The sequence below is a fragment of the Chaetodon trifascialis genome, chromosome 9, assembly GCF_039877785.1.
Source record: "Chaetodon trifascialis isolate fChaTrf1 chromosome 9, fChaTrf1.hap1, whole genome shotgun sequence".
NCBI classification, from domain to species: Eukaryota; Metazoa; Chordata; class Actinopteri; order Chaetodontiformes; family Chaetodontidae; genus Chaetodon; species Chaetodon trifascialis.
In genome coordinates, this window is record NC_092064.1 from 18,288,612 (window position 1) to 18,301,016 (window position 12,405).

The 12,405-nt window shown below is 44.4% G+C and overlaps 1 protein-coding gene across 1 annotated transcript in view; it reads left to right on the forward strand.

The window, feature by feature from the left end:
* The window catches only part of sik2b (salt-inducible kinase 2b), a 44,154-nt gene that overhangs the window by 18,018 nt on the left and 13,731 nt on the right, over window positions 1-12,405 (forward strand). The window contains exons 4-6 of the mRNA XM_070970025.1: window positions 2,464-2,625; window positions 9,142-9,266; window positions 9,710-9,833. Of these exons, the coding sequence (XP_070826126.1) occupies window positions 2,464-2,625; window positions 9,142-9,266; window positions 9,710-9,833 (411 nt within the window). The remainder of the gene's footprint in view (window positions 1-2,463; window positions 2,626-9,141; window positions 9,267-9,709; window positions 9,834-12,405) is intronic.

Consider the following 12,405-nt stretch of genomic DNA (forward strand, 5'->3'; position numbering starts at 1 on the left):
CAGCGATAACCATGTGCATTTTGGATCGTTAAACAGCATCTCCAACTCCAGAACTGGGAGGGCAGTGTCCAGTAATTTAGTTTTTTCCTACATTTTTCAGAAAATGACAATCCAGACACGCAGGCACACTTTCTGCAGTGATTGGCCGGGTGTGCAGAAGTGAGAAAACATGCAGGGCTTCTTTCTCATGATGTATTCCTTAGAGGAAAGTCAGAAAGTGTTTGCCGCATTGAATACAATGGAGTAAAAGTGCTGCTTGGTCTTTGTGGTGATCACATACAGGTGCTCTTTGGGTGCCTGAGGTGTTCTGTGCTTATTCCATCTTGTGAGAGGCTCAGTGCTTGGGTGCAGTATGGTCTCAGAAATGCTCCCAGGCACACTTTAGGATTTGCACAAAATTGAAATGCAGTGTGAAAATGAAAATGAAATCGCAGTATGTATTTGAAATGACCAGTGTGTTGCAACATTGGTCTCCATCAGGGTCCAAAGCAGTAGCTTTCAGATCTGTATAAAGTTAAAGTAATGAGTTGAGTGGGAGGGTGGTTGTCTCTCAGTGTCCAAGCCTATTGGTCAAACACAAGGAAGGCCAAGCATACCAGGCCAAGAAAAAGAGGTTTGATCAAACTTCAGAGCCCTGTTCTCCTCACAGGTGCATACTTGGAGCTCCTCGACACATTCCCCTCCACGGTGTGTTTATTGATTAGCAGCGTTGCATGAAAGCGGCCCCGGTCACTGAACGACCTCCATTATGGAATTTGCCAGCCGCTATCTAATCAGGTTTTCTCACTCTGTCAGATGTTAGCTATTTGTCAACCACGCTGTTAAAGATGGAACAGCAGCATCTCCCTGAAGCTTAATAGTGCAACTGATATCCTTTAGTCTTTTTTATTGTACGGTCTTTGTCCCAACACACAGCTGGCCCTTTGGTCAACCCTCAGTTGTTAAGATGAAGAGTTAACAAGGTGATGCATACTGCTGGCTGCAGGATATGTGCAGCTATTCTTTAAATATCTCTTGCTAAGTTGATGGCACAATGTTTTTGATGTTAATGGACTGTGCAATTGGCTTAGTGTGACTTCTCTGCATCTTGACAGAGGCCTGGTTTCAAAATTCTGTCAGTGATCTTATCTTAAATAAATGTGTGTGAACACAAGGGAAATCACAGCAATATTACTTGTGCAAAAAAAGGCAAAGATATAAGGTATTTCTAACAAATGCAAAGACCAGGCAAAAAGTCGGTTTTAATATCTTGAGCAAACGAAGCTGCAAGTCCCCGTCCGCCTAATGATTACAAAAATGCTCTTCTATGAGATTGACCTTGTGGGTCTTCAGATAATTGCATTCCTTCTATTTTGCACACTCCGTTTACTCATATGAAGTTTTGTCAGCTGGGTTTGTTGTGGTTGTTGTGCATTGTCGTCAGGATTGGTCGGTGGTCTGTATCCATGCCAGCTGGAAGGAAAGCCAACACAGAGTGTCCTATCTTGTTTGCCACAGAGTGTGAATTGAAGAGTTTGCAAGCTATCTGGACAGAGAGGTGTGAAGAGGAACCCCGCTGACAGCAACAAACACCACACTCTCCAAAGTTCACGGGGCTGCAAAAAATCATGCATCCCGCGAAAAATAGTCTGTCAGGACGACTTTGTAAAAAAATTAGTGGACGCTGAGTGTGAAAGGTTAGAAAAACAGCGAGGGCAGTGTGAGAGCAGACAATGAGGAAAAGGTCAGTGATCTGGATGCTTGGTGAAAGAGGACAGTAAAATTTATGGCTTAGGCCCCCCCAGGGGCAGCATGGACTCTGGTTTCATGCGTCTTTCTAAACAACCACAAACTCAGTCTGTCTTATTGAGTAAGTTGATAGGCAGAATAATGAGTTTTGTTTTTTGTTATGTACATTGGCATCTTGATTTCTCCCACTAATTGTTGTGTGTGTGCACCGCAATCATACACCTCCCACTAATCCTCCCAACTCACACCCTGTTCCAACTCGTACTAATGTGGACATAATGTAGCAGAAGACCAGTTCTCAGAAATCTTGTCCTCCCCTTTCCTCCTCTGGCTATGACAACACATTGCATTCTCCACTGTCAACCATTGCTTACTCAAACATTCGCACACACACTATAATACACACAGGGTTAGAACAGGGGTTTCCAGAGAAAAATTGCACCATACATCTTGCACTTGAGTCACTTTACAAAGCGTGCTGTAATGTAGAGCAGCTGTAAACTAGTACTGGCACCAGGCCTGAACCTCATCAAAAGCAAATTATCCTTTCAACACAACCACCAACACTCAGTGTATTGAAAAATCTGCACAAGTGCGCTCTTTTCTGCTGTGCAAAGCGATACCTTATAATGTGTTTGAAAGGCCTGTAGAGTCATGTTATATAAGTCAGTGTAAAATATTATCTGCGTATAATTCTAACATGACACATCACCTCTCTCCGCTGTCTGGCTGCAGACTACCTGGCGAAGCACGGCCGTCTCAGTGAGCTGGAGGCCAGGAGGAAGTTCTGGCAGATCCTGTCGGCGGTGGAGTATTGTCACAACCGCAACATCGTCCACAGGGACCTGAAGGCGGAGAATCTGCTGCTGGATGGTCACATGAACATCAAGATTGCAGGTACCGTAATGTTGTCGTGCAGGAGGACCCATAAATGCATTTATGAATGGATGAATGAATGAAATACAGGATGTCTGCATGGAATCATTTAGTTCTGATCCATTGCCTGCCATGATCTCAGTGCTGGTGTAGTTCAGAAATGACTTAAACACCTGCCCTGTGTTGAGAAGTGGTCAGGGGTTGCTTGTGGGATGGCTGTTGGCTGAAAGATGCCATGACTTAAAATCTCAGCAAGAATCCAAAGGCTTGTGCCACCTTCATCAGATCAGAGGACATCAAAAATCCCTCCCCAGTGACCCCCTCGCTTCCATTTACAGGGAAACTTTAAAGACAGAGGACAGAAAGGGGAACAGACCCAGAGGCAGAGATTTGAGAGTAAGTTGGAGGTCTGTATTACAAGCTTCAAGGTGTGATTATTAAGCAACTGGCATTTAGAGCTAGCTAGTGAGAATGTCACCCTGCCGCTGTTTCCCAGAGTGGAGGGGGGCAGAGTGGGAGGGGTGATGGGAGGGAAGAGTTTGGATTTAATTGGAGGAGGAGAGGAGGTGATGATATGGATTGACTACTTTGGAGACTGGAGAGTGGCGGATCATAGCCGAGTGGCAGGACTGCAGCTGTGAAAATGCCCTGAAAGAGGACAAGGTTTATCTCAGGCTTTGTTTGGAGATACTGATACTAAAATCCACCTAAGGTGAGCTGATCATATGAGGATGGCTAAAAATACAGGTGAGAGAGGATACCAGACACACCAAGCATGAGTGTGTGCTCCAGGGAAAATGGCCTCTTGTCCTCAAAGGACTGCATATATTGTAGTGCTTTTCCATTGGCCCCCGCTGCTATTGCCAAACCCAGCAGATACTGCATCAGTCTTCGTTTTTCAAGCAAAATCATAACAACAGTCTGAAAGTACTCAATAAGTAGCATGATACAAACAACTGTTGCACGGATTAATAGTAAACAGAGACGGATCAAGACGCAGATCCATGCTGTGCACTGAGCCAGCATGTGTATGGACAATGGCTAATGGACTCCCAATAACAGAATGAAGTCATTGTTTATTAGTCTGGTAAATGGAACCTAATGTGGGTAAAATGACAGATGAGCATCCCAGTTAACCTTCATGCAAGTCTCGCCCAGTGTTCTGTGGCGTTTGTTCTAAAAGATAAACTCAGATAAGGACAAATTTGACCGATCAACACAATAACCGAGTGTTTCACTTGCATCATTATTCGCATCATCCTGCGTCCACTGTTTCTCAGAAGGGTCCAAGATGATAACCTGGTGATGTTGTTACCCCAGCAGCAATTTTCACAAACAAACCTGACTCATGGCCAATCGTCCGCTCAGCAGATTAGATTGGAGGCAGGAAAACAATGAACAGAACATTACCTGGCTTGTGATTAGAGAAGCGGAAAGGTACATACTGTACTGCTCTTACCCACAATGTGCTCGGACGAGTTTGGTAAATAGTACATGAAGTTTAGACGTGTTAGATTTTTACTGTACGAAAGTCCTCACCTCAAATGTCCCTAATGCATTAGTCACATTGGTGTCAGCTAAGATCAGCAGAAAGGTGAATATTTCCTTTTCTTTTTGTGCTCATGTTGAGCTGCTCTGCATCTAATGGTTTGTCTCATTATTAATGAATCTGTTGATTATTTTTAGACTTTAAAGGTGTGAAAATCCATTCAGTGTGAGTGCCCTTGAGATCTCATAAATGTGATGAATGCATGTCCTCCCCCATAAACAAAATCGCAAAGTAGAGTTTTCTAAAAAGTTTGACACCTGCATTGTTTTCATCCTCATGTAGCGGCAAACAGTCTTCTTCCTTCCTTCCTTTGTTGGCATGTTGTTGCATATCTTGGCTCATTACCACCACCTGTAGATCCATGAAAGTGTGACACCATTGATAGGACTGCGAGTCGCCACGTGTGGACCACAAACAAAATTTTCTGTTTCTGACTAATCAGCTCATGGTTTCAGCACTTGTCTGAAAATGCATTTCTAGAAAGAGTACCTTTGCCTCTGGACTTCTCCAGCTGTGATGTCTCCCTGCTTTCGAAAGGCCACCTCTGGTCAGTCTGTGTGAAGCTTAATCAGGCAGCGGTCAGTCAAAGAAAGGTCATGCTCATGGTGGCTGCAGAGGAGAGGGGAACAGCAGCAGCGGGGGGTGCCCTTCATGTTTTCACTTCAAACCGCCCCTTCACGTTCAAGTTGACAGATTGAAGGGGATGGAAAGAGAGGAGGAGAAATGACAAAAAACAACAGCGAGTTGCTGGATGAGAGGAGGAGAGGCGGGCAGCCTGTTGTGGCTGAGCCAGGAAAATATAGCCTCCATGCTTGGGTTGTGTCGAGGTTCTGAAAAACAAAGCAAAAATGTTGTGGGGGAACCACTTTCAAAAATACAATCAAAAGCGTCAAACATTGTCTCACATCATCAAACTATTTACAGCTTCATTAACTAGTATTTGAATTTTTCAAGGTTGAAACCATCCAGGGTGATGTCATTGGAAGTGCACCAAACCTTAAAGGTGTTTCATGCTCAATTAAGTGCTGTAGAAAGTACAAACAGTCTCCAGATCAAGGACACATGTTGGAGAAACGGTCTCTAATTACTTTTTGTCTGTACATCTATAGTGATAGAAGTAAAGCACAGAGGTTGGACAATATGATGATGCATAATATACCATGAAAAAATAGATAGAGATAGAGCCTTGTTTGCTTGTATCTCTTCATCCTGGCAGCTATTCCTTTATCGTCTTTGATTAGATTGGGTTATCTGTTGCAAATCAGTCCTTTAAGGAAAAGGGTTGGGAACCACTGAGCTACTGGTCAGATCAGACCAAGTGAGGTTGTGCTGGCAAAACCCGACTTCACTGAGTTACGCAACTTTTTTTATCACTCGTGAAATCAACGTTTCGCTTCCAAGAGAAAGAATGTGTTGCTTCTTCTTTCAGGTTACATGGCCTCACTTTAAAACACGAAATGGCTTTTTTCATTGGAGTGAAAGAGGTTTGGGAACCTGAAGCACACGAGGAGAAAGACATGGAGAGAGAGAAAAAGTTTTTAGGAGATTAACAAGTGTGAGAGAAGAGGTGAGAAGAGTGAATGCAGGGCAGAGCAGCCTGAGCTGCAGCTGTGACAACATCAACGATCACACCTGATTAGAAACACTTTTGACTGCTGCTGTCCTCGTACTGCAGCACAATGATATCATACTGTACACTCGTCACACACACACACACACACACACACTCAGTTTTATAAGCCCTTTGCTGGAGTGTGTTCCAGTGTGACATGTTTAGGCTAATATTATGCTAATACTGTTGTGCGCGCACACACACACTCTCCCCCACCCCGCCCTTCCTGTTGAGCTATGAGTCCTGTTCGTCGCCTGCAGTGTGCCGGAGCGTTTGACGTCAACCAGTCTGCTCAGTATTCAGCTCCATGAAATGGGTCACAGCTTCTGACGATAAACCCACTGCACTGCTCCACTCTGCTGTGCCTGCATCTCACATCTCACCTTCACAGCAACATCAGACAGTAAACATACTTGTAATAAACCCCACTGTGGCACTTTGCTTTACCCTCCACTTTATTTCAACCACACCTGCCGCTACCTGCACTGCAATGATTAAATGGATTGAATACATGCACTGACGTACGCTGGTTCCTTTTGGGCTGGAGTTTGCACTGTGCTCATCTCTCAAACCTGATTTCGACGAACAGTAAACGAGAATTCACCGCGCCTTTCCTTTTTGTACAGTCAAAATACAGCATGCAGCCACATTCTGCATCACTGTCATCATCCACAGCCATGTTTAACCCTAACCCTAACCCCATGTTTTAAGTAGTTTTCAAGCATTTTGCCTTCCCCAGCCAGAAACAGAGTTTGCAGTCACAGTATATGGTATACCTGTAAACCATGAGACCTCCAGATGCCTTCACAGCCTGCTGAAACAAATAGAAAATTAAACAGTTAGTCAGTGAACACAAATAAATAGCATAATTTAAGTCATTTAGCGAGGCGAAATGACAGATATTCATTGCTTTCTGCTTCATAAATGTGAGGATTTGCTGTTCTCTGTTTTATACCCTCTGTGGCCAGTTTGATAGGTACACTGAGCTAAAACTAATGCAGTGGTGATCATTTTGGAGGATGTGGTTTGAGGTGCTATTGAACTGCACATGTTTTTCTGCTGCTTTGTCCGCCCCATTTATGTCAGTGAGGGTAGGCTAACTAACAGAAACACCTCTCAGTATAATGCAATTCAACAACAACACCACCAACAACATGCATCCTCCAAAGGGATCATAAAATTTGGATCTGTACCTCCATAAAGGAGTTTCAACAAAACTGAACATTATCATTTTACAGGACTCTTGTACTGGTCTGCATTAGCATTTAGCATCATCCAGGTGTACCTAATAAAGTAGATAACTGAATATCTTTGGGTGTTGCTCTTGTTTGGCTTAAAGATGACACTTTTTGGATGCAGCTCAATGTAGGGCTGCTCAGTTATGACAAAAATCATAATCATGATTATTTAACACAATTACTCTTTGACATTTTAAATGTCATGCATTTATTGAACTTTAAAAAACTGAAAAGACTTATTTGATATATGATGTGCATTACAATGTTGTTTTTATTTAGTATGTAAAATGTGAGAGAGGACAGCTGAAATGCGACGCTCTCTTCCTTTTTGGCCGTTCCAGGCACCAGTACAGTAGCAGCACAGATCGAAGTGCATCAGAATTCAAGCTGCAGCTGACATGACCGGGTTTTCAAAAACGGCGTTTGACTTGACCGCAGGGAGCTGGAGAGAACATGCCACAGCCTGGCTGAGAGTGAGGCTTTTAGGGTGGAGCGCTGTAGAGGAAGGGGGTGCGCTGGATTCGCAACACAAAACAAAACAAGACCGTCATTGCCAAACCGAATGAAGCACAATAGTCGTTTTATCTCCATTATCTTGTTTTCCTAAATCGTTGGAAGCCAAAATCATAATTGAAATTAAGATTTGACTAATGGGCCGCAGCGTGAGATGTGTGTGTGTGTGTGTGTGTGTGTGTGTGTGTGTGTGTGTGTGTGTGTGTGTGTGTGTGTGTGTGTGTGTGTGTGTGTGTGTGTGTGTGTGTGTGTGTGTGTGTGTGTGTGTGTGTGTGTGTGTCAGTGTCAGTCAGTCAGTCAGTCTGAATATGACGTACAGTGGGTTTTGTTTTTCTGTCTTGTTAATTTCAAAGGATCATGAAGGAAAGTGAGGAAAAACGAATTGGTTACGCATTCTCTGACTCTCACACACTGCTTAGTCTGTTCGTGTGTGTGTGTGTGTGTGTGTGTGTGTGTGTGTGTGTGTGTGTGTGTGTGTGTGTGTGTGTGTGTGTGTGTGTGAACCCGCATCACCTCCAGCCCCATTATGTAAGACAGATTTTTTTTTATCAGTGTTATTTATTTGTTTTTCAATACATTTTTTCTGTTTATGTAACTGTTTCGAATTTCTGGAAAGGGGGTGGGGGCGGATAGTTAAGCGAGCCTGATTGTCTGCTCCTGTTGCTGTCAGGTCCCATGACACCATCACAGGGTCCCAATGATCGTGAACTAACTAGCATGGATTATTTTCCTTATCTATCATCTGCTGATTCACTTTGTTTGATGTATCGGTTAATGAATCGGGCCAGTCCCCTGTCACAAGTTGAAGAAATTCTATTTCCAATGATAATGAGGTGGAGACAACTGTGAAATCCTCACATCTAAGAAGATTTTTTGATAAATGATTTCAGTTATCAAAACAGCCAGTGATACGTTTTGCGTAGATGCACCAGTGGAAAATTCATCGCTGCTCCAGAAGTGAGCACCAGTAGCACCAGTCTTGTAAAAGCGAATGAGGAAGAGGAGACAAAGGATCGTTTACTGGAGAAGGTTTGAGAAGGAGGGAGGGGGAGTAGATGCAGCCACACTAGTTGGCTCGGTGTAATTTGGCAGATATTGCTGCAGCTCTTAGTTGGATTTTAATGAAAGACAGACGTGAACTTCTCAGCGTTTGGTGTGTATCTTGCGTGAGTTTAAGTCAAACTTCTCTCTCGTTCCTCCAAAGAGTCAGTTCAGAGTTTTAGTCACTCTGTGGACAACCAATCAACGCACAGCATTGATGACCTCACGTCAGTCTCCAGGGGAGGTTACCTCATACAACGGGCCGTTTCCTCAACGTACAAATATGTGGCTCACATGTTACATTATGCAAAACCTGCAGACCTCATGGAGACTCTGACAAACCCTCAGTCACAAGGCATAACCCACCTTTGTGCACTTCAGCACATCGATCACCACAGCCCCAGTGTAGATATCCACCATGTGCCCTAACCTTTTCCCTGTCTGCAGTCTCAAGTAATGCTTACAGTTAGCAGTTGCCTGTTTGCGTACGGCACCATGTGTACAGCAGATTTTAGAGTGGCCTTTACAGTTTTAATGTTTATAATGATCTTTACCTCTCCTCCCACCCTCATTGCTTTGTGTAGATTTTGGATTTGGGAACTTCTTCCAGCCTGGAGAGCCTCTGGCCACGTGGTGCGGCAGCCCACCTTATGCTGCTCCAGAGGTCTTTGAGGGCCAACAGTATGAGGGCCCACAGCTGGACATCTGGGTAAGATGAGTGACTGCATGAAGTAGACAGTTGAACCATTGTCAGTTTGAATGCATTGAACTGTAACATGTGGATCTCTTGTGTGCAATTTTGTTCAGCGTTTACTTCACTGAGCCACAGGAAATCAGCTGATGATATTCATTTTTGAGAATTATTATATAACGTCATAATAAAAACAAAGTCTGGATGGTTAAGTCAGCAGCTTTAGTTCCTGTCATATGGGGCTGGTTTCCTAACCGCAGTTTAAAACCAGCTTATCGCAAATCATTTGTCATATTTTTGCGCGTTTCCTTTGTGTTAGGACCATGCATTTGCGTGCACAGTATGTATGTTTGTGAATTCAAACCGCCATCTTGAAATTATTTACATCCAGACGCCTCTGACAGATTTTTCTACCGCCCTGACCTTGTTCCTTGTTCTCTGTGTGCATCTTTTCATGACAGAGTATGGGGGTGGTGCTATATGTGCTGGTGTGTGGAGCGTTGCCCTTCGATGGGCCCACTCTGCCTGTGCTTCGACAGAGAGTCCTAGAGGGAAGGTTTCGCATCCCCTACTTCATGACTGAAGGTAAGAAGACACTCTCTGGGATATTAAACACAAAATAAGATTGGAGACTAAGCCAGTCCTCTGTACCTCAAATTCCTGTAAATTTACATCCATGCATTTGTGAGACACCTTCCAGCCTTTTTTATCACAGCATGCAGTCGGACTGAGGCGAAAGTGGCACTTAAATTCCCGCTGGGGACACTGGATCACACTTTCCTATTTGAGTCACCATACATACATTAATGTTCACCAGCAGACTCTCTTGTGGCTGCAGCCAGTCGGGGGGGTCATTTCATTAACGAGAGAGCATTACGCTGATTTGACGGGATACGGTGGGAGACACTCTGTCATTGTCCTCTGTAATGTGTGTACGTGCGTCAGTGTGTATGTGCACGCAGGCCGCAGGGTGAGTCAGGTTGGCTAACTGTCACAAAGCAGCCCTGCTGTTAGCGGCTGTGCTAGCTAGCTGGCAGCAGATTAAGTCCAGAGCTGGAGCTGTTTATGTAACCTGGGGAAGAGCCAGTGACGCCTTCCAGCAGCTTGCCTGTCTGTCTCTCTGAGCAGACTCTGCCTGTCTGTTTGTACGTCTGTCTGACTCATGCTCTCTATCTGTGAGACATCTTCCTGTCCGTCTGTGGCCCTGTCTGTTTCTCCTGTCTTGTTTCTCTGTATCCCATCTGTAAGTCTGTAGCACTTTCTCCACGGGGGGTGTGGTGAGAGAGTCGACCAGATTTTTTTTTTCCCTTTCTTTTCTGTTGAGGACCTTGAAACAGTTAAGACATAATGGGAATGTAGGAGTGTAAAATCAGCTCAGTGGCCAAACTGACATTCAAACCCACCTCCCCACCCCCAGTCCAGCCCATGTTCCCCGAACAAGGGGAACAGAGTGTACCAATTTCTTCATCCACCTCATCTCTTCTTGTTTCTCTCACCGGCCGGTGCTGTGGTACACGGCACAGCCTCGCACCGCACGGTAAACTCACTAAAACATCTAAGCTCTGTGGCGGTTGTGGTCTACTCCCAACTTCTCCTCTGCTGTTGCACCGGTCTGGTAGATAGTAGTACAGAACAGCCTAGAGTCAAGTTATCCAGAAGACCAAACAACTCAACCTCTGAGTTTGTATCCTGTATGTGTGCATAAGTCCACGGTGATGTTCTCAAATCACTTGTTTTGTCACACCATCCTGAAGATACTCAGTCAACAGTGATATAAAACTGAGAAAAGCAGCACATGTTTGGAGTTTTTGTTTAAAAAAAATGTCCAAATGATTGAGTTGCCAAACAGCTTGTTATGCTAAACAAGTGAATCTGCTAATTGTTTCAGCTCGACTCCCAGATGAAAATAAAAATACAAGCTTCGCACGCTGCGTTGCCTTGTGAAGTGTGGCACTACTTTCCTTCTATCTTGTGTTGCAGCAGTACAGCTGGCCAATCACAGCCCACACTGAAACAAAACAGGGTGTTATTGCAGTATTTCATTGATAAATGATTACAGTCTACATGTGGGGTGTGTTTCATAGTCATGCACGTTGGTGACATTTTATAAATACTGTTTATAGTCTGTTATTTTTAAGCTCTTGTGTCTGATACAATCAGTGAAATAGATAAAGTCAGCCTCGGTACCTCCTCTCTGCTGAGTGCTGTGCTCCTTCACTGGGGGACTTGGTGTAACTCTACACCACTGGGACATTGCAAGTGTTAACTGGGATGGTTCTGTGGTTAAGTCATGGTGGTGTAACGCACTGGCTAAGAACAGCGTGTCAATCAATCAGCCAGAGAGGCTGGGCGGTTATGCAGTGTCGGCCTCTTTACATAGTCCAAGCTTCCCTTTGAAAAATGTGCTTAGCTTCAGCTGTTGCTATAAACATGGCTGTAGCAACGAGCAGAGCGTGAGTAACTTCTGGGTCAACCAAATTGTACTGTATTGTATTTGAAGCAGGTTGTAACTTAGCAGCCGCATAAGCTGCTAAGATGTCACAGCATGATGTAAAAGCGCGGTGAAGGGCACGCTGCTTGTGCACATAATGGGGGCAAAAAAAATTGAGTCGGCTGAACCGCAAGCCGTGAGGTAGAAAAAAAATGTGATGTAAGCAGACGTTAGTAGATCAGCAGGGCAACTGTGAAGAATGTGAAGCAGTGAGTTAATGTTGGCAGCCTGGTCCTTGGCTTATGAGCTGCTGAGGCCTCTCTCCTAACCGACAGAAGACAGGATATCTGTGGACATTAGTGGAGCAGGAAAGTAAGCATTAACCAAAAATGACTGATGTGAAGTGTCATTTATATCTGAGAAGTTTAGTCGCTGTGCTGCAAGACAGTATGTCCCTTAATGCTGGCACAGGAATCATGTTTTATTTCGAGGTTTTTTTAAATTTAATCACAGCTGTCGAGATGATTCTTTTCAAAAACACATCCCTGTGCTTTTTTCTTGACATCACACCCGTTTTGGCTGAAGACCACAGCAGCAGGGTAATGTGGGTAAAGATGGCGTGTGGCGGGCAGGAATGCAGTGCAGGCTGTAGGGGTGCGGGCAGGCCAGAGCGGCACAGCCAGGGGAACTGTAATCCTGTTCAGAACCCAGCTGTGTCTGACGTCA